This window comes from Xiphophorus maculatus, chromosome 21 (assembly GCF_002775205.1).
Source record: "Xiphophorus maculatus strain JP 163 A chromosome 21, X_maculatus-5.0-male, whole genome shotgun sequence".
Taxonomy (NCBI): Eukaryota; Metazoa; Chordata; class Actinopteri; order Cyprinodontiformes; family Poeciliidae; genus Xiphophorus; species Xiphophorus maculatus.
Genome location: NC_036463.1, coordinates 18,111,790 through 18,134,380, shown reverse-complemented (window position 1 = coordinate 18,134,380; position 22,591 = coordinate 18,111,790). Strand labels below are relative to the sequence as shown.

Sequence of the window (22,591 nt, the reverse complement as noted above, 5' to 3'; positions counted from 1 at the left end):
GTCCATTATAGAAAACATCCTAGTGATGTCCCACATGCTACTGACAGCAATCACGCTAACATTAGCATTTTTGCTAATTTTAGCTAATACACTTACTTTATCATACTGACTGGTGCAAGTCCATGTTAGTAAACATTCTTGTCAATCTCCTCATGCTATTGATTACGTTGCAGCTTTCTTTAGCATTGATGCTAATTTCTAGCATCAGAACGCTGGGTCCAAACCGACGGGCACACTTTGGCAGGCCCCGGTTAAATTTCTTCAGGAATTTTCTAGTTGATTCTACTGTAGCTTAAGCTAGATCTAGTCATCTAAATACGCCCATATTAAATTGTAGAACTAATAATATGATTACATTTTTCAGAGTTATTACAATCCAAAGAAATTAGTAGCCTTAAAATTTCACTGCACTTGAGAAATAGTTTTCTTTTTATGTAAATCTGTAAGATTTAAATTGATTGTCGAATTGTTTTGATTTGGCCCATGGATGCTGTCACAGCTGGTAGAGGCTGATGTTGTTTATTGAAGTAGATGGAATATGGTTGTTTTGGAGCAACTGGAGGACACATGGACATGAATGCACAAAGGAATGTTCAATGTATGATTTTGACAATTTGTAATAAAGAAACAGAGTTTGGGGAAGAAGACAGCGGTCCTTCTTTCGTTCGCTAAAGCTGTTCTTGTTTACAGGCTTCCCACTCGGAAGAAAGGAGAAGCAGAGACAAAACAAGACAAACATCAATTGTTACAACTGTTTCAACACTAACAGCACCAAATGTGACCAGTAGGGGGGGATCTTTTTAAACGAGATGCACCAGAACACAGAATAGTCCACAATATTTTTATTAAACAATTTCATTAAAACATTTCTCTTTTTAAAAACATGGCTTCAGGCTTACTACTCGGTCCCTGGAAAGAAAAGGGATCATGTGAAATAAAGGACAATTTAAATTATTTTTTTTAAAAAAATGCAATGCAAAAGAAAACAAATGAGTAAATCAAAACGAAAGAAAGCAAACGCATTAGTAATTTCAATAATAAGCAAAACAAACCGTAAAAGAAAACACAGGCACTTCAACCGGTGGAACAAACTGTCGTTGTCCAATTTCAAAAGCCTCTCGATGGGGCCAGAGGAGTCCTGCCCCGCTCGCTCAGCCTGTCCAAGCAGCAACAGGTTTCCTTCAGAGCGGCCCAAACAAACACAGAGCTCTGTATAAACAGTTATACAGAGCTTTTCAAAAAATTTTCCAGTTCATCAATTTATACTAAAAGGAGCTAAGAACAAGAGTATAAAACATAAAATCTCTGTGTGTTAAAAGTTGAGCAGGACCTGGGTGACTCCTTCCAAAGTCTGGAGCCTTCCCGACCTTCCAAACAGCGCTGGTGCTCAGAGGGGAAACCTGCCCTGAAGCTCCTTCCCTCCTGCCTCACCCGGAGAGCCAGGCCGCCGCTGCTTGGACCTCTGCTCGTGGAGCGCCGGCTCCTTCGTCCACGGAGGCGCAGGCGATTTTTCTTGGTGGCTGTGTCCTTGGCGCGCCACCTGCAGCCCTTGATGTTGTTCTTTTTGCTGCCGCCATCCGGATCACAGCCACGGGGGGCATCTGCCTGCGCCTGCTCACCAGCAAGTTTCTGGAGGTCCAAATGGCGTCTTTTATGGTGGCTAGGGTGAGCCACATCTCAGCAAAGTCCTTTTTCTTTATTTTCTGCTGGCTCACCCCGTACAGCACTAGCTGTGGTTCGAGGACCTCCCTTGCTGGCAAGTGTGGGAATTGCAAGGAGCCGGCCTTCGCCCACAGGTCCACAGCAGCGCTGCACTCCCACAGCAGGTGCCTCACCGACTCCGGCGCGCCACAACCGGGTCGGGGGCAGATGGACGTTGCAGACATGCCGCAGGAGTGCATAACGGCTCTGACCGGCAGGATCCCATGAGCCACCATCCATGACAGGTCCTGGAGTCTGTTTGGAAGGACGGGATGGCTCACGTTGCGCCAAACGGTGGAGGCGTCTCCACACAGGAGGCCGCGCACTGGAGTCACTGGTTCCCAGTCCTGCACAACAGAAATAATAAAACGATGATTTGTTAAAATCTTGCTCTCCCTTCCTTCCAGTTTAAAATGTTCTAAAAAGTTCCGTATAAAAGCATATGCAGGAGGAAGGTTAAAAGCTACTGGAGTTCTAAAATCACTTTTTATCATTTTTAATTTCTAAGATAGGACCCACACCAGAATCTGGTCATCTTGTTTGTTTTGTTATTACTAGAAAGGTTCATGGCTTGTTTCAGGTGGGTGCTCGTATAGTGGCTGCCTAAAAACAAGTGAAGGTCTGGGACTCCTTTTCCTCCTTTTTCTTTGGGTTTGTACATGATTTCTCTTTTTAACCTTTCCCATTTGGAGTTCCATATGAAATAAAAAATGGCTCGTTGTAATTCTAAAAACACTCTCTTAGGAGGAATAAAAACGGCACTGGTGAGTAAAAACACTGGTAAAATCACAGCTTTAACTATTAAAATCTTTCCTTCTATTGTGAGGTTCCTCATCCCCCAGAATCCCAGTCGCTGTTTTACTCTTCTTGTTATTTCAATCCAGTTTGTCTTTCCTTCTCCATGTTTGTCAAATTTTACTCCCAGTATTTTTTGTTCTTCTTCCGTTACTTGAAACTGACATCCTAATTTTTCATTCTCTTTCCATGGTCCATAAAATTGTGCTTTTGTTTTTTCTTTGTTTAATTTTGACCCTGATGCTTTCCCAAACCAATCGGTTAGTTGAAAAATCCTATGTATTGATAAAAGATCTGTACATAAAATGTTAAAATCATCCATGTATAAAAGACATTTCGCTACCTGCCCTCCACTCCCCGGTATCGTTACACCTAAAATCTGTGGGTCCCTTCTCAAGATCTGCGCCAGCGGCTCGACGCAGGCCACATAGAGAAGGGCGGATAACGGACAACCCTGACAGACACCGCAGTTCACTTTCACTGCTTTTGTCAGAAACCCGTTAACCATAAATCTGCTGGAGATGTCTCGATAAAGCAGTCCCACCCACGCTACAAACCTCCCAGGAAAACCCATTTTTTGCAGTACCTGGAACAGGTACTGGTGCGAGACCCGATCAAAAGCTTTCTCAAAATCTAGATTTAGGACTATCAGCCGAATGTTTCTGTCTCTCGCAAAACAGATGGTGTCTCGGATCAGTACCAGGCTGTCCGTGATCCTCCTTCCCGGGACGGCGCAGGCTTGATCCGGGTGGATTAGATCCCCCAACACTCGACGCATCCTGGCTGCTAAAAGTCTACTAAAAATCTTACAATCAACGTTTAAAAGGGTAATCGGTCTCCAGTTTTTAAGATCTGTCTTGTCTTTGTCTTTATATAAAAGTGTAACTATTCCTGTTCTAAAACTATCAGGGAGTGTGTCTAGTTTGCTAAAATCAGTAAAAACAGTAAGTAAATCCGGTGCTAAAATATCGTAAAAGGTTAAATAAAATTCTACAGGGAGTCCGTCTGAGCCTGGAGATTTCCCTCTTTTAAAACTTTTCAAAGACTGTAAAAGCTCTAAAAGGGTAAAATCCTGCTCTAAAAAACTGCTGTCTTCTATACTTTTCTCAAGGAAATTCAAAGTTTCTTTTATATTTTCTTCTTTTACCATTTTTTCTGAGTACAAATCACTATAGTATTTTTCAATTACTTTTTTCTTTTCTTCTATGTTAGAAACAATGTTTCCATTTTCTGACTTTAAATCAGAAATAAAACTTGGGTTGTTTATAATTTTCTTAAAAAAGTATCTGTTACATTTTTCTCCTTCTTCTATTTCTCTCTCTCTGCTTCTTAATATTACTCCCTTACTAACTTACCTTGTTCATTTCTTTTTTTATTTCTCTTATTTCTTTATTAAAATCCATTCCCTGTTGGTTTAAAAAGAAATATCTTTGTAGTCTCTTCTGCAGCCCCATCATGCATCTCTGTTCTTTCCTCTCTTTATTTTTCCCTGCTTGTCTAAAGAAAGTCTGGGTCCTACCTTTCACCATCTCCCACCACTGTGCTCGTGTTTCGTACAGGTCTTGGAGGGTCTGCCACTCGTGGTACCGCTCCCGGTACTGGCCGACCAGAACCTGGTCCTCCAGCAGGGAGCGGTTGAGTTTCCACAGACCTCTCCCGGTCGTCGCACCTGAAGGAAGTGAAAGCGTGCAGGACAGAAGGAGGTGATCAGAAAAGAAAGCCGGTGACAATCTAGCATCAGTTAGGGCGCAATCCCTGATGAAGAAATAATCAATACGAGAGGCCATAGAGCCGTCACCACTGACCCAGGTGTGGCCCTCCTCTCCAGGATGCATAGTTCTAAAACAGTCCACTAGTTTAAAATCCCTAACGATTCTCTGTAATAAAAGTGATGTTTTGTCTACCTTAAAATCCTGTCTATTTCTTTTCCTATCTTTTCTAGATAAAATGCAATTAAAATCCCCCCAATTATTAAAGGTTTAGTTCCCAGCATGTGGGGCTGCAGTTCCTCTAAAAAGTCATACCTGTCGTGTTTGTCATTAAAGCCATAAATATTTAAGAGGTTAAAATCCTGTCCGTTAAAAGTCAGATTTGCTAAAAGTGCTCGTCCCTCTCTCACCACGGTGCTCCCCTCCACCAAGATGTGCGGGTTGTTTATTAAAATGGCCGCGCCATCATTTTTATTTTCGTTGGAGCCGCTCCATATAGACGGCCGTGGCCACAAGTCCTGCCACCGGGTGTAGTTCTTTAAAAACGGGAGTGAACATTCTTGTAGTAAAAACACATCTGACTGTACGGAGCTTAAAAAGGATAAAACACTCTGGGCTCTAACTCGCGACTTCACACTTCTAACATTGATGGTTGAGAAGGTGAGAGTCATGAGTATGATGGCTAAAATCAAGTACGACATTTTAAAGGATTAAAACAAGATAAGACTAAGTTCAAACCATGTTAAAAACGGGCGGTCGTTAAAACAAGGCGGGTTCAGAGACTGCCCTGTGAATAAAGCTCCTCCTTCCCACATGGTGGTGCAGGTCGGGTTGGAGCTCCATTCCCCCTTCGGACTCTCGGTGTCGGCCGTCTTTCTAAAGCCGTTACCTTGTTTGGGTCCTCCGGGGTTGATTGGTGAGCAAAGTCTAGGAACGAGGCCTCATTGGATGAGCCAGCGAGGAAGGCTCTGGATTCCTCTCCGTAGTGATGTTACGTGATGTGCCGAGGCTTCGAGGCGTGTGTCGAGTAATGGAGGGGGCGTTTCCGTAAAGCGCGTATCGAGGCTTGCTTCATTTAGGGGAGGAGCCGAAAACGATGACGTCCGAAGCCTCGCTGCCTGGCTGTACCACGTGACTGCTTCGGGAAGTGGCTCAGATGTTGGCGCGGGGTTTGACAGCTTTAGAAACCCCACAGGATCCATTCAACATGTGGGTTGTTGTAGGCGAGTTTTGGTCAGGAGAAAGTGGATAGAGTTTTGATAGTTTTGATAGCAGAGTTTGGATAGTGGTTATTTAGTTTGAGACAGTTAGTTTGGTGTTTGGAGAGTTTAGGAGAGAGATAGACAGGAGATTTAGGAGCGCGAGGATAGGAGTAGGATGGAGCCGGCGAGAAAGAGGAGGAATTTCCCCTATGTGGGAACATTTCGATTTGATAAGCCCTAACAAGGTAAGGTGAACTGAACATTTGCAGATGCATTAGGTTTGCTTATGAGGAACTGTATTTTTCACTGTTTCTTATTTTCTGTAAAGGTGAGGTGTTTATTGTGCTCCAAGGAGTTGGGGTACAATAATAACACCTCATCCATGTAGTGTCAAAAAGAGAAATCGTTTGAAACCAAAAACTGTGGAGAAATTGTTGTTTCTTAATAAAAATGCATGAAATCATCCAAGTTACACAAACATTAGCCTATTCACTACCCCCTCCCTAGTTCCACAGGCACTTTCACTGTCCTCTGCCTGATTAAGCCCAGGCCATTTTTCTAGAGTCACAGAAAAACTTTATTACACAACATGCCATATCACATGACACTACTATTTTGGGAATAATTACACACAGAGGATACATTCAAACAATATTTTATTATACACACATGTGTATACATAATTTATGTAGACAAATGATTTCGTCCTACACCTTTTGTGACGTCATTCCCAAGAGCCATAATAGACAAAAATTCAATGCATCACACGTATTAAGATACAGCTGGCTGTGATTATACACCTGGCCAGTAGGTGGTTTCGTGTGCACATGAAGCCTCAAGAAATGAACCCTTTCTCGAACCAGTTGGCTCAAGTGGTTCAATGCCTCATGAGGCTTCATCTCACCATCACTACCTCTCCGAAAGAACCGAAGAGTTCCTCCAGCCTTCCTCTCTTCCCTACCTTGGGGGTAAGGTCGGGAGGTGACTCAGATGCCGGCCTCTTAGCCAGCTGGGCGTCGGGGAGGGGGGCATCATCGCTGCTGTCCGTCTGTTCTTCCTCAGAGTCCGAGCTAGCTCCGCCTTCGGTTAGCATCTCCCCCCCCCTCACTGGATGTTTCGGTCTGGGGGGGGGGCTTCCTTCCCCTCCCCGCTTCCCGCCCTCTCCTCCTCTCCTCCAATCAGAGGACCTGGCGGGAGATTTGAATTTTCCGACCCAGCTGCTTCCACTCGCTCATTAGCCGTTTCCGTTAACGTCTCTTTTCCTTTTTTCAATTTATTCGCAAACGATTTTGGACAGTCTCTGAACAAATGATCCTGTCCACCACACAAATTACATTTCCGCCCGTTCGTACATTCATCAAAAGTGTGTCCCACTTCTCGACATTTACCACAGAAAACTTTTTCACAAGTTTCGGCCAGATGACCATGCTCAACGCACTTCCGACACAGTTTGGGTTGGCCTTGATAGTGAATGTAGCCCCTGTTCTCCCCCAGGACTATCATTGAGGGGAGATGCTTCAGGCCCTGGAAGCCTTGGGGGTCTTCCCATTGTTTAATGGGGACCCGCCAAGCACAGTTCCAGATGCCGTCCACATCCCGCACCTTCATAGCCTGGCCTCTCACAGTGCAGTGTCTACCCAGCCACATACAGATATCCTCAGCGCTGACAGTCTCATTGAACATCCTGACAATCACCGTTTTCAGGGAGTTCTCAGTCAGTTTCTCGACGTCAAAAGCTGAAAACTGGGTCTTAGCATTTTCAAACCGTGTCCAAAAATCCTTGAGAAGTGCGGCAGAGCAAAAACTTACGTCATATCCCTTATTGAAAGGCAGGGTAAGGATACAATTCAGGTCATCTGGCCGAAACTTCAGTACCTGTTGAATAAGCTTCCTGGAAAAGTCCAATCTCGTTATTCTATTTTCTTCTTCTCTTTCCTTAAATAAAAAACGAACACTGTGGTGCCTCCGCATGCCGGCATGGCTAGCCGCCATGGTGGAGGCACCACCAGTTAAAGGTTTAAAACCTTTACTAAAACCAATAAATAGTTAAGAAACACCAATACATACAAATAAAAGGTAAAAGATATTTTCCACTACTTAGTGGTCAATATCTTAACCGAGACAAAATATACTGAACCTCTAAATCAGTGGCAACAGCCAAGTCACAAAGACTACCGCTATCACCACCCAAAGGAGGGGACCGCTGTCTGAGCCAAAAGGCCGAGAAGTGATTCATTGACTGAATGAGAAGTTTGTTTGTTTTTCTCAGTCAGAGATCCGACTTTAAGCTTCACGGATTTATTTTTTACGATATGTTCAATGATATGTATGGAAACAAAGGGTTGATCAGGTGTTAAGGTCCTGAATCTGTATCCAGTAACACGCAGCTTGTTGTTTTGGGACTGATGGAGAAACCGCTCCATCAGCGGTTCCTTTGACGCAAATGAAATACAAATGGATGATGGAAGTCGGGACAGACAGTGATGGGCGGATTAATCAGCATCTCCAAGCTCTGGAGTGTCTGAACTCCAGAGCTTGGAGATGACTATCTGATGTTCACTTCTCCATGTCACATGTGTGCAAGAGGGAAGCTGACCTGTGTTTGTCTTTAAATTTTACAACCTTGACCCTTAACCACATCGTTTGGTTTGATTTCAACATGTCTCCCAGTGATGAAGCCTAGAAGATCTGCAAGACCACATAGACACACATCAGACTTTAGACAAGGCGAATCTCCTTCAAATTGCCAAGTAATGGCACTCTAATAATGTACGACTGATGCAATATGCCTGTGCACTTTTAACCATTCAGGTGTTTTGGGAGCTTTTTCTTATATTTGACAGTTTTCAATTTCTGCTGTTTGTATTATTAAGTAATAACACTTGAACTTTTCCTTAATGTCAAAATTGATCTTGAATATCAATGAGTTGAAAAAATACAGAGGCTTACACACAGTCAGGTGTAAAATTATTTACACTCTTTTTTTTTCATTGTCCAAAACGAAAAAAATATAGTCACTTCTCTTGATAGTGACTATCAAGAGAAGACACTCCAGAGCATGATACTGCCACCACCATCTTTTATTAAGGCTACAGTGTTGTTTCAGTGAAGGTCAGATACACGACATGAGGAAAATGTCAAGAAGATCCCAGAAGAAAAGCTGAACTTCATTTCAGGTTGATCAGACTCACTGCGATTGATGGTATTTGAACTCCAGAAAACTGATCGCTAAAACTGACTTGAAAGGTTTCAGATTTAAACGTATAAGTTTATGATGTGCAATGAGATCATTACAGCTTTTTGTTTTGTCTTCAGTCTAAAACAATATTTTCCATTCAAATTCACTGCAATTTTTTTTAACATGAGTTTGTAGAAATGTAAGAGCCGTGACACATGCATGTATGTATGCCATGTCTTAACTACGTATCTGCATGATAATAATATTTGATCAACTAGATTGACCTTTACTGCCCTCTGTATGATTTGTAAATAAAGATCTGCTGCGTCACATCCAAGCTTTCATCTTGCAGACACAAATTTCACTCAGGGCAACAGAAACGTCCAGCAAAGAGAACGGTCAGGGTGGGGTTATGGCGGATGAAGAAGAGGAAGGGGTGATCTGCAGTGAAGATTGATGGTTTCCTATAACAACATGGTACTATTTTTCCAAAGGTAGCAGCAGCAGCTTCAGTTCCCTCCTCGTTCACGTCCACAAAAGCTTTGTGGGAGACTTTGGACAGAACGAGCTCCTTATTGCCAGACATACCTGTAACAGGTAAGAAAAGACACATTACATAATTATACAACATATGATTAAAATAAATATCAGTTTTCATTAATAAGAGTTTGGTTATGTGACTGCATCTTCCTCCTTATTTCATGTCATTTCTAGTTTTCCTCCAGAGAGGACGGATCAATAAACTGTTGCCTGGATCTAACATAGGTCAAAGGTCATCACTGCAGCATCTGAGCACAGCTGGTTGTTCTGACATTCAACCAAACAACATCTGAAACGTCTCAGTCTCCTTCCACATGTCTCACCAGAGAAGTCACACTTTGTCTGGTCAAAAGCGTCCACCATGCCCATGCTGCTCAGGACTTCATTCAGGTCATACGTCTCCTCCAGCTTGAATCGAGGAAGCTTCACCTGGACCTTACGGCGTTTCATCTTGTCTGGATGAGTCCACTCCATGAATTTCTCATAGGTCAGAAGTTTCTCCAGCTGGTTGGACAATATATGAATCATCAGATGTGTCAAGGTGACGACAGAGATGAATTCATCTGTGAGACTGAGAGAGTCCTACCTTCTCCAGACCTGTTGTATCGTCCTCTATGTCTTTAGGTAAAATGATGAGCATGCTCAGTTCCTTCCCTTTGTAAGGCATCTCCAGGATCTGTCCAGCAGAAACATTTCAGACGTTACAGCAAAGAAAAACACTTAATATGTACAGGAATCACAGTCAATATTTACCTGAAATCTGATGAATCTATTGCTGACTATAATACCTGATTGATAACCATGTGATTCATTACCTGACAGTTGACTTCACCTATGACGGTGAAGGGGAAATCATCTTCCTGAAACATCATCTGTACTGGTTTTGTTGTGTTCTTAAGACAGTTAAAGACACATAAAGCAATTTTTTAAACTACTTAAGACAGTGGTTCGCAAAATAAATACATTTTAAATAATAATAATAAAAAAACAACAACTAATGTTCTTGTGCTGGTTTGTATTAGTGCACTAATGGAGAAGTTTATATGCAAATGCAACATGTATATAATTGTGAATAGCAAAGTAAGTGTTCAAGCTTGTAATTGTAATCAGTTTCATTTTCATTACTGTCTTCCTATTTATATCAGAAAAATGACGTCCTGCAGCCATTTCTTTGCATTTTTATGGCAAATGCAAAATATGTACAGTGGTATAAACAACATAGAGACAAAAACAAGGCTAGCTAACTAAAAGAGAAGCAAATGTTTCTTTAATGAATTCAAACCCAGCTTGCTGTAAGAAACTGTTTATGTTCTGTCACCTTGTTGAGTCTAAACTGATCCTCTGCAGTATCAAATTTAAAGAATTGTTCATCCCAGGCAGCTTTAAAGTAGATGGCATTAACCAGAACCAGCCTGGTCATGTCGTCCACTTCGCCCTCAGCCACAATATCCTTGATTTTACCTGGTGACAACATGGAGGCAACTTGGATCAGAACCAACACCAGAGAGACTGAAGCTTTTAGCAGCATGACAATAACACACTGTTCCACTAGATGGAGCTCTTGATCCTTAGAGTCCATCGTCAGTATTGTGCAAACTAGTTGAGGTCATGTGATGAACTGATGGTGTGTGTGTCAGTGTGTGTGATCCACCTTGTGTCTGTTCCTCCACCCAGTTGTTGATCTTGACCCTGGCTTCCTCACTGCTGGTTCTGAAGTCCACAGCCTCCAACTCTGAGTCGTAGTGAGTTTTTGTTTGGGTTAAAAACTCCTGGAAGAACAAACAGCATCATTGAATTCATCCTGGAAACATTCCCTATCTATGGTCCAAGTGCTCATGAAAATGTCCACTAACACCAGTTTACCTGCAGAAAGTTGTAGGATTTCTCTCCATACAGTCTGTTGGCAACACTGAGAGCAAATTGAGATGCTGGTTTGTTGATCTCACTCAGCAGTTTGGCAAACAGAGTGTGGACATCATCCTGACAACCCTGGATTTTCAAGCACTGCGGACAAAATGTTTGACATTATTCCAGTTGTGTCCCACCACATCCTCCGTTCAGCCGTGTCTTGATCGACGTGTAGCATCATCTCTGATATCTGAGTGGCTGTGTCTCCTCTGGCTCCCAGCATCACCATAGCCAGAGCTGAAGAGATGCTGAAAGGAGAGAAGAAGATGTTTGCAGTCTTCTTGTCCTCACTCAGCTTTCTGAGCAGAGCCAGAGAGAAGGTGGTGTTGGGCTTGGAGAGAGGAATGGAGGCGGCCATTGTTTCTAAAAAGAAGGAAGTAAAAACATTTTCTTATTAGTCGCCCCAATCAGATGCAACCTTAAGCCTACATTCACAGTAGTGCTGCTCTGTTTCGTTCTCCTTAGAAACCTTGAACAGGTCGTTGCTTAAAAAAAATAAATGTTTAACCTCTTAAGTTATATAACAATTATGGTTCTATCAATAATCATATCTTTCTAATAGATGCTATGGACACGTTTTACACACCAGCTTCCCATCAGCCAGGTTTTTGTATAAGTGTAACTGCAATGACCAATGCTCTCTACATGTTTAGTTCAAAGTCTCTCGTGGGGTCCATCAGAGGAAGTGTCGCGGTTGTTCCACTCGACCCATCCCGGGACTCCATCCCGGTTCAAACTGCCTGTCTGTACACAAACTCTGAGGACCGTCCTTTCCCTTGTTTTGCTTCCAGACGCAAGACGAACAGAACAGTTTTGTTTACGTGCCTTTTTCTCCGACCGACGTTTCTTCCTCGTTCGCATCATTGGAGGGAAAACGACAAACAGAGTTGAACATTATTGCTGCTGCAGCTCGAATACAAACACACCCAAAACTCGGCTCAGACGCAGCGGCTCGCTGCTCCGACAGCTGCTGTGTAGTGACGTCATTCTGACTTGGCCGTCCCGTAATCGTGGAAATTTCGGCTCTTTTCAGAGAGCCGGCTCTCGTGGCTCGGTTCCCAAAGAACGCGCGCGTGGGTTTTTGCTGAGGAGATGAACTCACCTGAAAACAAAGTTCTCTCTCTTCTACTCTCTGCCTCCACCTCTCATGCGATGTGTTTGCTGCTCCGCTGTTTGTCCCCTGATAATGAAGAGCCGGCTCCCGTCGTTCACTTCAGAGAGCCGACTGTAAGAGCCAAATCATTCGCGACCGACCCAAAAAATGACTCATTTTCCCTGACAAGACGTCATGTTTCTGGTGAATTACTGATTAGATCTGCTTATGACATGAGCAACAGAAGTTTCTTAAAATTTAGATTGTAATAGTATAACACTCTCCTGTCTCCTTGAGTAGCACACAGTGGTGAAGTGTTGGCAGCTCCTGTATTCTAGGTGCTCTGCTGGATGACACCCAGCCGCTTTAGAGACGATTGAACTGCAGGCCAGCCACAGCCTGACCTGGACTTCATCAGAAAACTACAGGCCAAACCAGCAACTATTACAGAATGGTATAGAGAAGTATTTAGGGTCCTCCCTCATGAAAGGATTAGTGCAGTTAAGGCTAATGAGAAACATTTCGGTCTCCTGTGCTTGGCTATTTACCTAAAGAGTTGATGCAACTTGTGATGAGAGGTCAGGATCCTATAAAGTGGAAAGTCTCACCAGGTCTTAACGAAGGAACATCCTCCTTTTGATTTACGAAGCATTTTTCTTCTTTCTTTTATCACCCGGCTAGCTATGATTGCGTTGCTGCCAGGCTTTCAATATGTCTGTAAATGTTTGGTGACCACGGAAGATTTGACATTTTTTTCTGTTTTTTTCTCTTTTTTGTCATTTGAAATAACGCTACAACACTGCTAATGCAATCAGCAGTTCAGGTTTCATTCATTATTTTGTAGGAGGATGAAGGAAGAGTCTGGACACGCCCACTTTTCGCACAGAGCAAATAGTTTACCATATTTATCGAGGCAACCAGAGTCTGAACCCAGTTTTAGGGAGAACTGAACAAGTAAGAGCAGCAGGATGAAGTCGCTTTGGAACAGACTCTCCAGAAGAAAGTCAGAGAGAAACTCCAACAAAGATGTGGACGGTGGGAAAACAAGAGGCAAGTATACTTATGTTTGCTTTATGTTTTGCTCAAGGTTCAAAGGTCTACAGTGATGATTAGACCTTTAATAAACAGAAGAGAACAGGGATCCATTTCAAGTATCTGGAGGTGCAGGAGTGTTGTTAGGATCCAGAAACTCTGGGGGCTTAGCCCCATCACAGAAATACGGCTTTATTTTCTACTTACAAACGTAGAACATTTATAGACCTTAGCCTGTTTGCTGTTTTTAAATTAGATTTGAATTAAACATTAAACAAAAACGTATGCAATCATGTTTACTTGGGTGTCTTTAAAGCAAGGGTGCTCAAGTCCAGTCCTCAAGAGCTGCCGTCCTGCAACTTTTAGATGCATCTTTACTCCAACAGACCAGGAACAGCTCTGAACGGACCTGCTTATGAGCCATTCATTTGGTTCAGGTGTGTTGGAGCAGGGAAGCATCTGAAAGTTGCAGGCTGGTAGCTTTCGAAGACTGGACTCTTAAGTTTCTACAAACTCATGTTAAAATAGGTTCTTGTGAATCCTTTCACAAATGTTTCGCATATTGTAAAATGTATCAATCAAACTGAAATAATGTTCAGCTGTTCTATCAGGATCTTCTTGACATTTTTCTCATGTTGCGTATCTGCACTTCACTGAAACAACACTGTAGCCGCAATAAAAGACGGTGGTGGGAGTATCATGCTTTGGAGTGGCTTCTCTTAATATTCCTTACATAAACCGTAAACACATAAAATATGATAAAAACAAATTAGAGGTGTGGTGATCGATCGGCCACCGACCATAATCGGCGGATTTCCGTGAAAAAGTATGATTGGCGATCGCCGATCACTGTCTCTTGTTGCCGATCACCAAAACCGATTACCTGCATCTCACATCGCACTAATGATCACAATATCCCAAAATTAAGGAAATCGTCGCCCAGAAATCAACTGGTTGATAAATCAGTTGGCCAATAAATGTATCCTGTTATACATGTATATAATGTAAACAGCACCGCCAGAGATGCAATAAGTTTATAGCAGGTGAGTGAATGATCTAATCGTCCAACTGTTGACTGCAGCCAGTCCACATTGTTAGCAGAACTAGAGGGCCCCAAAACCAAATTATGCTTAGGGCCCCATGGAGGCTTGGGCCGGCCCTGGATACATTATACTCATCTTGTTACAGTTTTACCAACTAATTGGAGCAAATGATATCTAAGTTGTTTTCTTGCCACTAGAAAAGGGCAGTATGTAATTCTCACTGTGTATTTACCTAATATAACAAAAAGATTGAAAAGATAAATTTTTGTGGCCCTTGTAATGCCCAAACAAACAAATCTGTGTGTACTTACTGTATTTATTGTATTTTGTTAGGTCTAGCAATGGAAATTATGTCAACATCTGGTTCTGTTTTAATTTTAAGGGTACATTTGTTAATGGAAAAAATACGGCCACTGACAGAATCTTTAACATGTGAAAATTAAGAACAGAAAAGAAAAATAACAAAGAACTAAACAACATTCAGAATAAATGTTACAGTAAAATAGGTACCTTTAAATCAATTCAACAATGTGGTGCTTTCCAAAAGAAAAACTTTTATTTGATAAGATTATGATGCGGGGTATAAATCATAATTGTGATGGCGGACCAGAGGGGAAATTGTGCAGCTGTTTAAAGTTACGCGGAGTAAAATATAGGTTGTAGTACTTACCCAAGTCCAGAAGGTGGCAGCAGAGCAGTCAAAGAGTTTCTAAAATTCGAGGAAGAATACATTGTTTACATCCCTCAGACTTCCGGGTTTGAGCTGTGGTCATTCATTACTGCTAAATAGCATGAATTTGTCTGTCTGCTGTTATGGAGACGCTTCTATCTAAGCTCCCCGACAAACATGTCCTCTTCCCGGCCTCCTTTGCTCTCCGACTGGCTTTGGTGGCTTATGGAGACTACCAGGACAGAACTATGGCGGTGAAGTACACGGATATAGACTACCATGTGTTCACAGATGCTGCCAGGTTCATCACACAGGTAGCTACTCCCCTTTTGTCAGCTGCTGATGCGTTTTTAGGAATGACAAAGCTCAAAGCTAAGGAACAACTTTTATTGCCTTTTTTTCCTGTTTTGCTTCGCGGATTTGAATCAACTGCATTCCACATCATCTCTAAAAGTTTTGTAAAACATTGAAAATTTTAAGCAAAGCTAAAAAAAATTATTCTCACTTTATAAGATATAAAATATGTATGCATTTTGTTCCTTTACAGCACTTAGTATGCTATAACTTAACACAACTTTCTGCCTCACTTATCATGCCTACCACCAGGTGTCAGCAGAGGACGACAATGTATTCCAATCTGTATGTCAAAGATTATAATATTGTGGCTGTCTAAATGAAACTCGCTTTTTTTCTTAAGTTAATTTTTATGAACAGAAATGTTTGTGTTGTATTTTTGGACAGGGCGAGTCTCCGTACAATAGGTCGACCTACCGCTACACGCCTCTGCTGGCCTGGCTTCTCACCCCAAACATCTACGCCGGCGTGGTGTTTGGAAAGATCCTCTTCATTTTGTGTGACGTGCTGTCAGGACTGCTCATCTACAGAACTCTGTGTTTGAAAGGTCTAGACTGCAAGGTTTGACCCGACGACGTTTTTTTTTTGTTTGTTTTTTGTTTTTTTTAATTCTCTGATTTTTGCTGGTTTCGATAAGAAAAATGTTATTCGTTCCCTTACGTTTATTTTTTAGACTGCAACCTCTGTGTGTTCTCTTTGGCTTCTTAACCCTCTGCCGATGGGAGTGTCGAGTCGGGGGAACGCTGAATCCGTCCTGGCAGCTCTGGTGCTCGGGACTTTGCTTTGTATGGAAGGTAGGGCTACAACTAACGATTATTTGCGTAATTGATTGTTGTACCGATTATTCTGACGATTAATCGGATAAAAACAATTAGGACATTATGCTCATTTTTCATTTAACCACTTAAGCCTTTTTAGACAATATTAGAGATTCATTAGAAGATTAAAATAAACACATCATTTTAAAATAAGAACATAAACCTTTTACTGTCTTAAGTGCACTAACATCGCATTCCTTTAGTGTATGCTTGATCAATTGTTTGATATTTTTTTTGCTTCTAACATCAACATGTGTAAACTTTGTGCATGACTTAACATCAATACAATGTAGCAAAAAGTGCTTAGTAAGAGAGCAATTGTTTTTTCTTTCACTGAATTTAAACAAGGTTGAGTTAAACATATGGCACTTGAGTTCTGGGTAGAACATATTTACAGAAAAGTGTTTTTTTTATATCTTAAATACAACTTTTTGTACAAGTTTGGCTTAATTACTGCTCTGAGTGTGTTGTTCTTTCAGGAAATTGCATTTTTTTTGTCTTTAGTTTGTACACTTCAGTTAAAGATTAATTGATTACTAATTTAGTTCGGGTTTATTTCAATAATTGATTAATCGCTATTAATCCGATTAATCATTTCAGCCCTTACAAAAAGTAAGGGCTGAAACCCTCTGGGAGTTTAATGCCTCCATAAAGACTATAGCTGGATGTCACTGCTGCTGTCATGTCATCTCCGCAATCATGTGCTGATGCATTTTTTTTCCTTTTAGCCAGGCATCTGGTGTGGGCAGCCGTGCTCTACGGCCTGTCGGTTCACATGAAGATCTATCCCATAACGTATGCCCTGCCCATTGCTCTGAGCCTGAGAGCGCCGGCAGCGGGCCCAGCGGAAGGCAAACCGACGCAGACGTGGAAGAAGTGTGTCCTATTTCTCGGAAGCTTCCTGAGCCGCGACCTGATCCTCTTCGGAATTGTGGCCGGGGGAGTTTTCTCCGCGTTCACGGCACTCTTCTATTACATGTGAGGCAAACACATAAAGGTTTGATTTAGTCACTTCTCTCCAGGATGTTGTACATGACATAGTTTATTTTTAATATACTTCAGTGCAAGCATTGTTCTTCATCATCTGTTGTTAGACGTTGGGGGGGAAAAAAAGGCAGAAAAACAAAAATTATGATTCTTACGACTCGTCTGTTGTGGATGCAGGTATGGTTGGTCGTTTCTTCACGAGACGTACTTGTACCACTTGACAAGAAGGGACATCAAGCACAACTTTTCACCGTACTTCTACATGCTTTACCTTACTGCAGGTACTCATCAGTCCAGGTATGGTGGTGGGGGGCAGCTGTTATTCTGGTCTGAGCTAATGAGGAAATAGGAGCTAAATCCAGGCAGCTTTTCTTTTTACGTTTAACGGTGAATAAATGAACAAGTGGTGCAGGTGTGTACAATGTCTTGGGTTCATTTTTTTTTGCCTTTCTTGATTTTAGACAGCCGGGGGAGCCAGTGGCTCGGCCTGGCAGCCTTTCTGCCGCAGCTGGTCCTGCTGTTGGTGGCGTCCTGGAGCTTTCACCATGACCTGGCGTTTGCCTGTTTCCTCAATACGGCCATCTTCGTCTCCTTCAACAAAGTGTGCACTTCACAGGTAACGCAAGTCATAGACCACTCATAGGATGTATGCTTAAGTCAGGGTTCCTAAGCGATGTTGTATGTCTGATAAGGTATGAAAAAATAAAAGAGTTTGGAAAATACTTTTTTGAGATCTTTTTTTTTTTCTATGCTTTTATAGATAAATGTTTAATATTTCTTAACAAAATGAATAGTTTTTTTCAATAACATCTTTATCGTTTAGTTGTCACATCACACCTTGTTGTTTTTTAATGTTGCTTTCGGACGTAAAGAATCGGTCGTATAACCGGGGAAAAAAAACCCGGGTCGGGATAAAATGCCAAACAAAACACTTGGCTGGATATTACTTTGCTTTTGCAACAAGATAAAAGGACCAATGTTCAAAAATTCTACTTGAATTTTTTTCTCCTAATGTCTAGAATGTTGGGAAAAAAAAGAACTCAAGACCAAAAAAATGTCTATAAATGTATGGGTTTAATATAATTAAATGTATGTTTTTAAAATGTAACCTATTTTTAATTGTCTGGTTTGGTGATGAAGAAAATATGGGCTTTTTAATTAGCCTTGTAGAATTGAATATATATTTTTTTACATGGAGAGTTTGCATTAAAAGAAAGAGTAACTACTAATCAGCTCATACTGCTTACCACTAAATGTGAACCTGACATGCTTTATCTGTGTTTTTATTTTTGTAGGACTTTTTTGCTGATATCATTATTACTGCTTGTTTTGTTGGGTTTTTTCAGCACTTTGGTGCAGCTGATGTTGTTTTTAATTAAGATGACGTTGACATACATTTGTATATTAATTCTCAGATATTTGGGGTATTTCTTCCTTAGATTTTGATCTGTTTGCTTACTTTTCAACCAAACTGTTAGGTTTGTATACCTGAAAGTAAATGAAGGGAATTGGAACATGTTCAACAAAACCATTGTGTATCCAACAAATCCACCAAAAATTCATGTGGATTTTCAGAGAACGTCTTAAATGTTTTTGTCCTGTAGTTTATGTGACAAATATTTTTAGCCCTGTTGTAACAGAGAGTAAATTATGTTGATTAACAGTTCCTGACTTGTTTCTGTTTCTAGTACTTCCTGTGGTACCTGTGCTTGCTGCCCCTGGTCATCCCACACCTGACTCTGTCAGTGAAACAGGGTCTGGGTCTGCTGCTGCTCTGGTTCGCTGGACAGGTAATTCACATCTTCACATTATTTGTGTTACTGTTGGGACAATTGGGACAATTCATATCAACTCTCGTAGCTCTGGCCATCTGAAAATTATGTTTTTATTATTTTGTTTTCTCTCATTTTCAACAAACTGACATGAGTACAAGCTGTCATTGATCATTAACATGCTTGCAAAATGATTGGTTGTGCTTTAATGCTTAAGAGACGAGTTTTTTTTTTTTACTCTGTACGAGGTCCAACTGGGTCGCGCCGACCCCATGTGCGCTTTTTACAAGTTCTACAAAAATCTTTTCAAACTGTCAATTTTTGGAAACTGACGGTCTGACGGGACAGCCCCATTTCCCCCGCTGTCCGACCGTGACATTTGCCGCGCCCTACGAGAGCGTCTCGCTAAAGCCGCGGGAAACTTTAGCCTGTATATGTCTATTTTTATCCAAAACATTTAAAAAAATTAGCCTGCTAAAGAAGTTGCAGTGAAAACGTTGTGAGAAATAGACACATGTGAAGGAAATTTTTTGAAGGTTTCCATTTCTTTCTTTCTATAAGCTGACCAGAAAACACAAAGTTCAATTACATTTTCAGGCTGCAAAATAAAACTGTCTACTTCTGTTCTTCACCGGGTCTTCTCCCTATACAGGCTCTCTGGTTGGCCCCCGCCTACTTTCTGGAGTTTGAAGGCCTCAACACTTTTGTCCTGGTCTGGCTCGCCGGATTGATGTTCTTGGTGGTCAACTGTTTCATCTTGATTCAAATCATAACGCATTACAAACCCAAACCCCCTTCACAGAGACCGAAGGCCGAGTGACGCTCCATTGTGTTGAAACAGGAACATTTAAACTGCAAAAACACAAAATCTTACCAAGTATCTTTGGTTCGGAAATAGCTTGGTACACTTGAAATATTTTGATAGTATTATGACTTTATTCTTGTCTAGTACACCCTGATACTCTGTCATCTATGTACTGTAGAAACTAGACCACAAATACTTGATAAAAATGTATTTTTTTTTGCACACATTAAACCAACCAGGACTCAAGCAGAGAAGACGCACCAGTAAAAAAAAAAAAACATTTGTATTTTACTCAGTTTCTCTCAGCTGTCTTTTCATAGACTTCCTTCACTATAATCTAAATCATGTTGTCGGAGATCAGTCATATATTGTATAAAAGCCTCAGCTGGATTATCAGTTATCCTGAGTTAAACCCTTGGATTACATGCTTATGTTGGCAGGCCGAAGCACTTAGATTCACAGCGATGCACAGACCGCAAACAATTACCACTCTGCTGTGTGCGGCCTATAAAATCTTTGACGTTTGCCCCCAGAATAACAAGAATTAGCAGATTTTCCTAACCTGTTGTTGGGAGCAAAATACAGATTATAAATCCAGTGTTGGAGAATGTCCACGTGTCTTCTTAGAAACTGAGTTTTACACACTCCAGGGCTAATTTAGAAGCCAGTTTTATGCTGGAGCTGTTTGACTTTGCGTAGGGCTTAATGCTGCTGCTCACTTGTAGTTCTTGAACAAGGAAGGGGCGCTGTGCAGACCGGATTAAGTTCAGGTAAATCTGAGCTAAATCGTGTCATGGTGACCTGGATTCTGACCTATAAGTGGTGCTTTGCTTTTCCACAGACTCTTAACAACATTCAGATGATATTCACCCTGCAAACAAATATAATTCAAGGCAAGGGTCCCAGTTCATGTCAAAGGGTGGGGAGGTGTTGGATCAGAACAAGCTTCGCCGCAGCTGCAGTTCACAGTTTTCACCACTAGGCTGAAGCATTTGCCAGCGAAACGGAGCTTCGGAGCTCAGGCGTTTGTGTAAGCCGCACAGATTAATCAGTCAACTGGAGCATGACTACGACTCAAAACAAACAGTGGTTCCCTTAATCTCGCCATACTTTCCCCTCCTAATCTCACGTGGAAATCCTCAAAGCGTTCACTTCGGCCCCGCTGATCCAGAGTGCCGCTGCTGCTGCGGCCCGAGGGCTGACACCAGGAGGATACAATGTACGAGAAAATAATACGTGTGCCTTGCTTGTCGTCGATGGCGGGAAAGGGTTGCATCTGTGGTGTTTTTTCAGAAACGTTTATCTAAGTGACTTGGTGTGTGTGTGTGTGTGTGTGTGTGTGTGTGTGTGTGTGTGTGTGTGTGTGTGTGTGTGTGTGTGTGTGTGTGTGTGTGTGTGTGTGTGTGTGTGTGTGTGTGTGTGTGTGTCCCATGTGGAGCGTGCGTGTTCGGGGCTGACTCACGGTCTGCTGCGGCCTGAATACCCGGTTTATGAATCACCGGGTTGCACCGAGTAACCTTTCAGCTGCCTTTGGGCCCATACCCAAACCATTTTCATTCTTAACCACCGTCCGTCTGAACACCACAACATTCTGGATTTTATTTTTAAAAAGGAATCTGTTGACTGTAACAATGTCCTCCTCAAACCGGTGGTGTATTTTCTAAACGAGACGCGGTGCGTTCCGTCGGTACTAAGAGGTCATGAGTGGAAACGCCCCGCTGAAGTTGCTGTTCTCATTCAGACACAAAATCCAAAATGGCTTCCACGTGGTTATTAATATTTGCCACAATTCACTGTTGGTCCCTTCCTCAAGTCGCCCCTACCCAGCCTCATGAACATGTTGCTGTAGTGTTGGAGTTTACATTATGTTAAATACTTTGTTGTTTGCATTGCTAGCGCCTAGTTAGCCTTATACCTTAGCAGTTTTTTTTAATTTTTAATTTTTACATATGGTAGCGATCACACTAATGCTAATTTGGTAATAGTGGAGCAAATTTTTTTTTATTTAGCCTATTCATGTTTTTGCTAAATTTCAAAACGTTTAGCACACTTAGCGTCCTGTAAATCATTAAAATCAAGCGCTTACTAGTAGCGAGTAATTTATTTCTATGTTATGTAGGCATAATATACAGTGAAATGTAAAAGTCTTTCTGTTGCCGGTGTTGCAGCACTCAGGAGGAAAGCAGCACCTGTAAAACCTTTTCATGCTTAACAGCAGGAGTTTCCTCAAATGTTCAGGGTGAGTTCTTGGTCAGTAATGTCTGACCACCAGCTCATTCTTTGTCGTCATGGTAACCACACTGCCAGATGGTAGTTTTCACCATTTTTGTCATGGCGTTGTTGTTTTTTAATCAGACCTGAACCACTCAGAAGAAGTAAATAATCGGTTATTTACAGCCTCATTATGTATTTGGCTACTTAAATAGATTTTTGTCTCCTTTAGGTCGATCCAGATTTTGGCCGAAACCAATTTTTATATTTTTTATTAAAACGTCCCTAAACACAGATACAGAGCTGCGAAGTTGGCATCACTGGTGTGATTATTTTTAGATTTTAGTGATGAAGGTGCTTCGGATCAGAAGGAGGGATAACTCTGATGAAAAGAGGGAAAACATGAATCCATCCATAACCCCATTGCAAAAATCCCACGTTTTCCTCATGTTTTGCGGCTTTAGTTTTTACTCTACTGTCTTTTTGTATCGCATACAAAAAGCACAGCCTATACTTAACACGTTCCATTCCTGGAATATGTTCTGAACGTTGTAAAAGGTTTTAAAACTACATTTTTATGGAACCACAAGAGTGTGTTTTTTTTTGTTTTTTTTTAGTTTGGAAAATGATTTTATGGACGCAGAAATATGCTTTGGACTGGGCCTTGGTCTGATTTGCTCTAAATGCTGCACAACCTTTGTTTACCCAAGCAAAAGCTGTTGATCAGTTTCGGACTCCAGGCAGGATGAGTACGACTCACAACCTGGTCACAG

The 22,591-nt window shown here is 41.6% G+C and overlaps 3 protein-coding genes across 3 annotated transcripts; 1 reads left to right on the top strand and 2 right to left on the bottom strand.

Annotated features, from left to right (window-relative positions):
• Nucleotides 1-1,372: 1,372 nt before the first annotated feature.
• LOC111606284 lies at nt 1,373-7,090 on the bottom strand. The gene is made up of 4 exons (XM_023326796.1): nt 6,846-7,090; nt 6,321-6,594; nt 5,095-5,181; nt 1,373-2,048 (listed from the first exon to the last, which is right to left on the bottom strand). The coding sequence occupies exons 1-4, from the start codon at nt 7,088-7,090 to the stop codon at nt 1,428-1,430; spliced, it is 1,227 nt and encodes a 408-aa protein (XP_023182564.1). The 3' UTR covers nt 1,373-1,427.
• A 1,381-nt stretch (nt 7,091-8,471) lies between these two features.
• On the bottom strand, nt 8,472-11,992 carry LOC102220714 (leukocyte elastase inhibitor A-like). The gene is given in 9 exon segments (XM_023326648.1): nt 8,472-9,173; nt 9,449-9,629; nt 9,712-9,801; nt 9,941-10,018; nt 10,444-10,586; nt 10,777-10,894; nt 10,989-11,102; nt 11,104-11,396; nt 11,859-11,992. Coding segments are annotated over 9 exon segments (1,314 nt in total). The 5' UTR covers nt 11,929-11,992; the 3' UTR covers nt 8,472-8,946.
• A 2,948-nt stretch (nt 11,993-14,940) lies between these two features.
• pigm (phosphatidylinositol glycan anchor biosynthesis class M) lies at nt 14,941-20,953 on the top strand. The gene is made up of 8 exons (XM_005811487.2): nt 14,941-15,185; nt 15,613-15,786; nt 15,899-16,019; nt 16,772-17,021; nt 17,208-17,311; nt 17,492-17,646; nt 18,719-18,820; nt 19,455-20,953. The coding sequence occupies exons 1-8, from the start codon at nt 15,015-15,017 to the stop codon at nt 19,620-19,622; spliced, it is 1,245 nt and encodes a 414-aa protein (XP_005811544.1). The 5' UTR covers nt 14,941-15,014; the 3' UTR covers nt 19,623-20,953.
• The last annotated feature ends 1,638 nt before the right edge of the window (nt 20,954-22,591 follow it).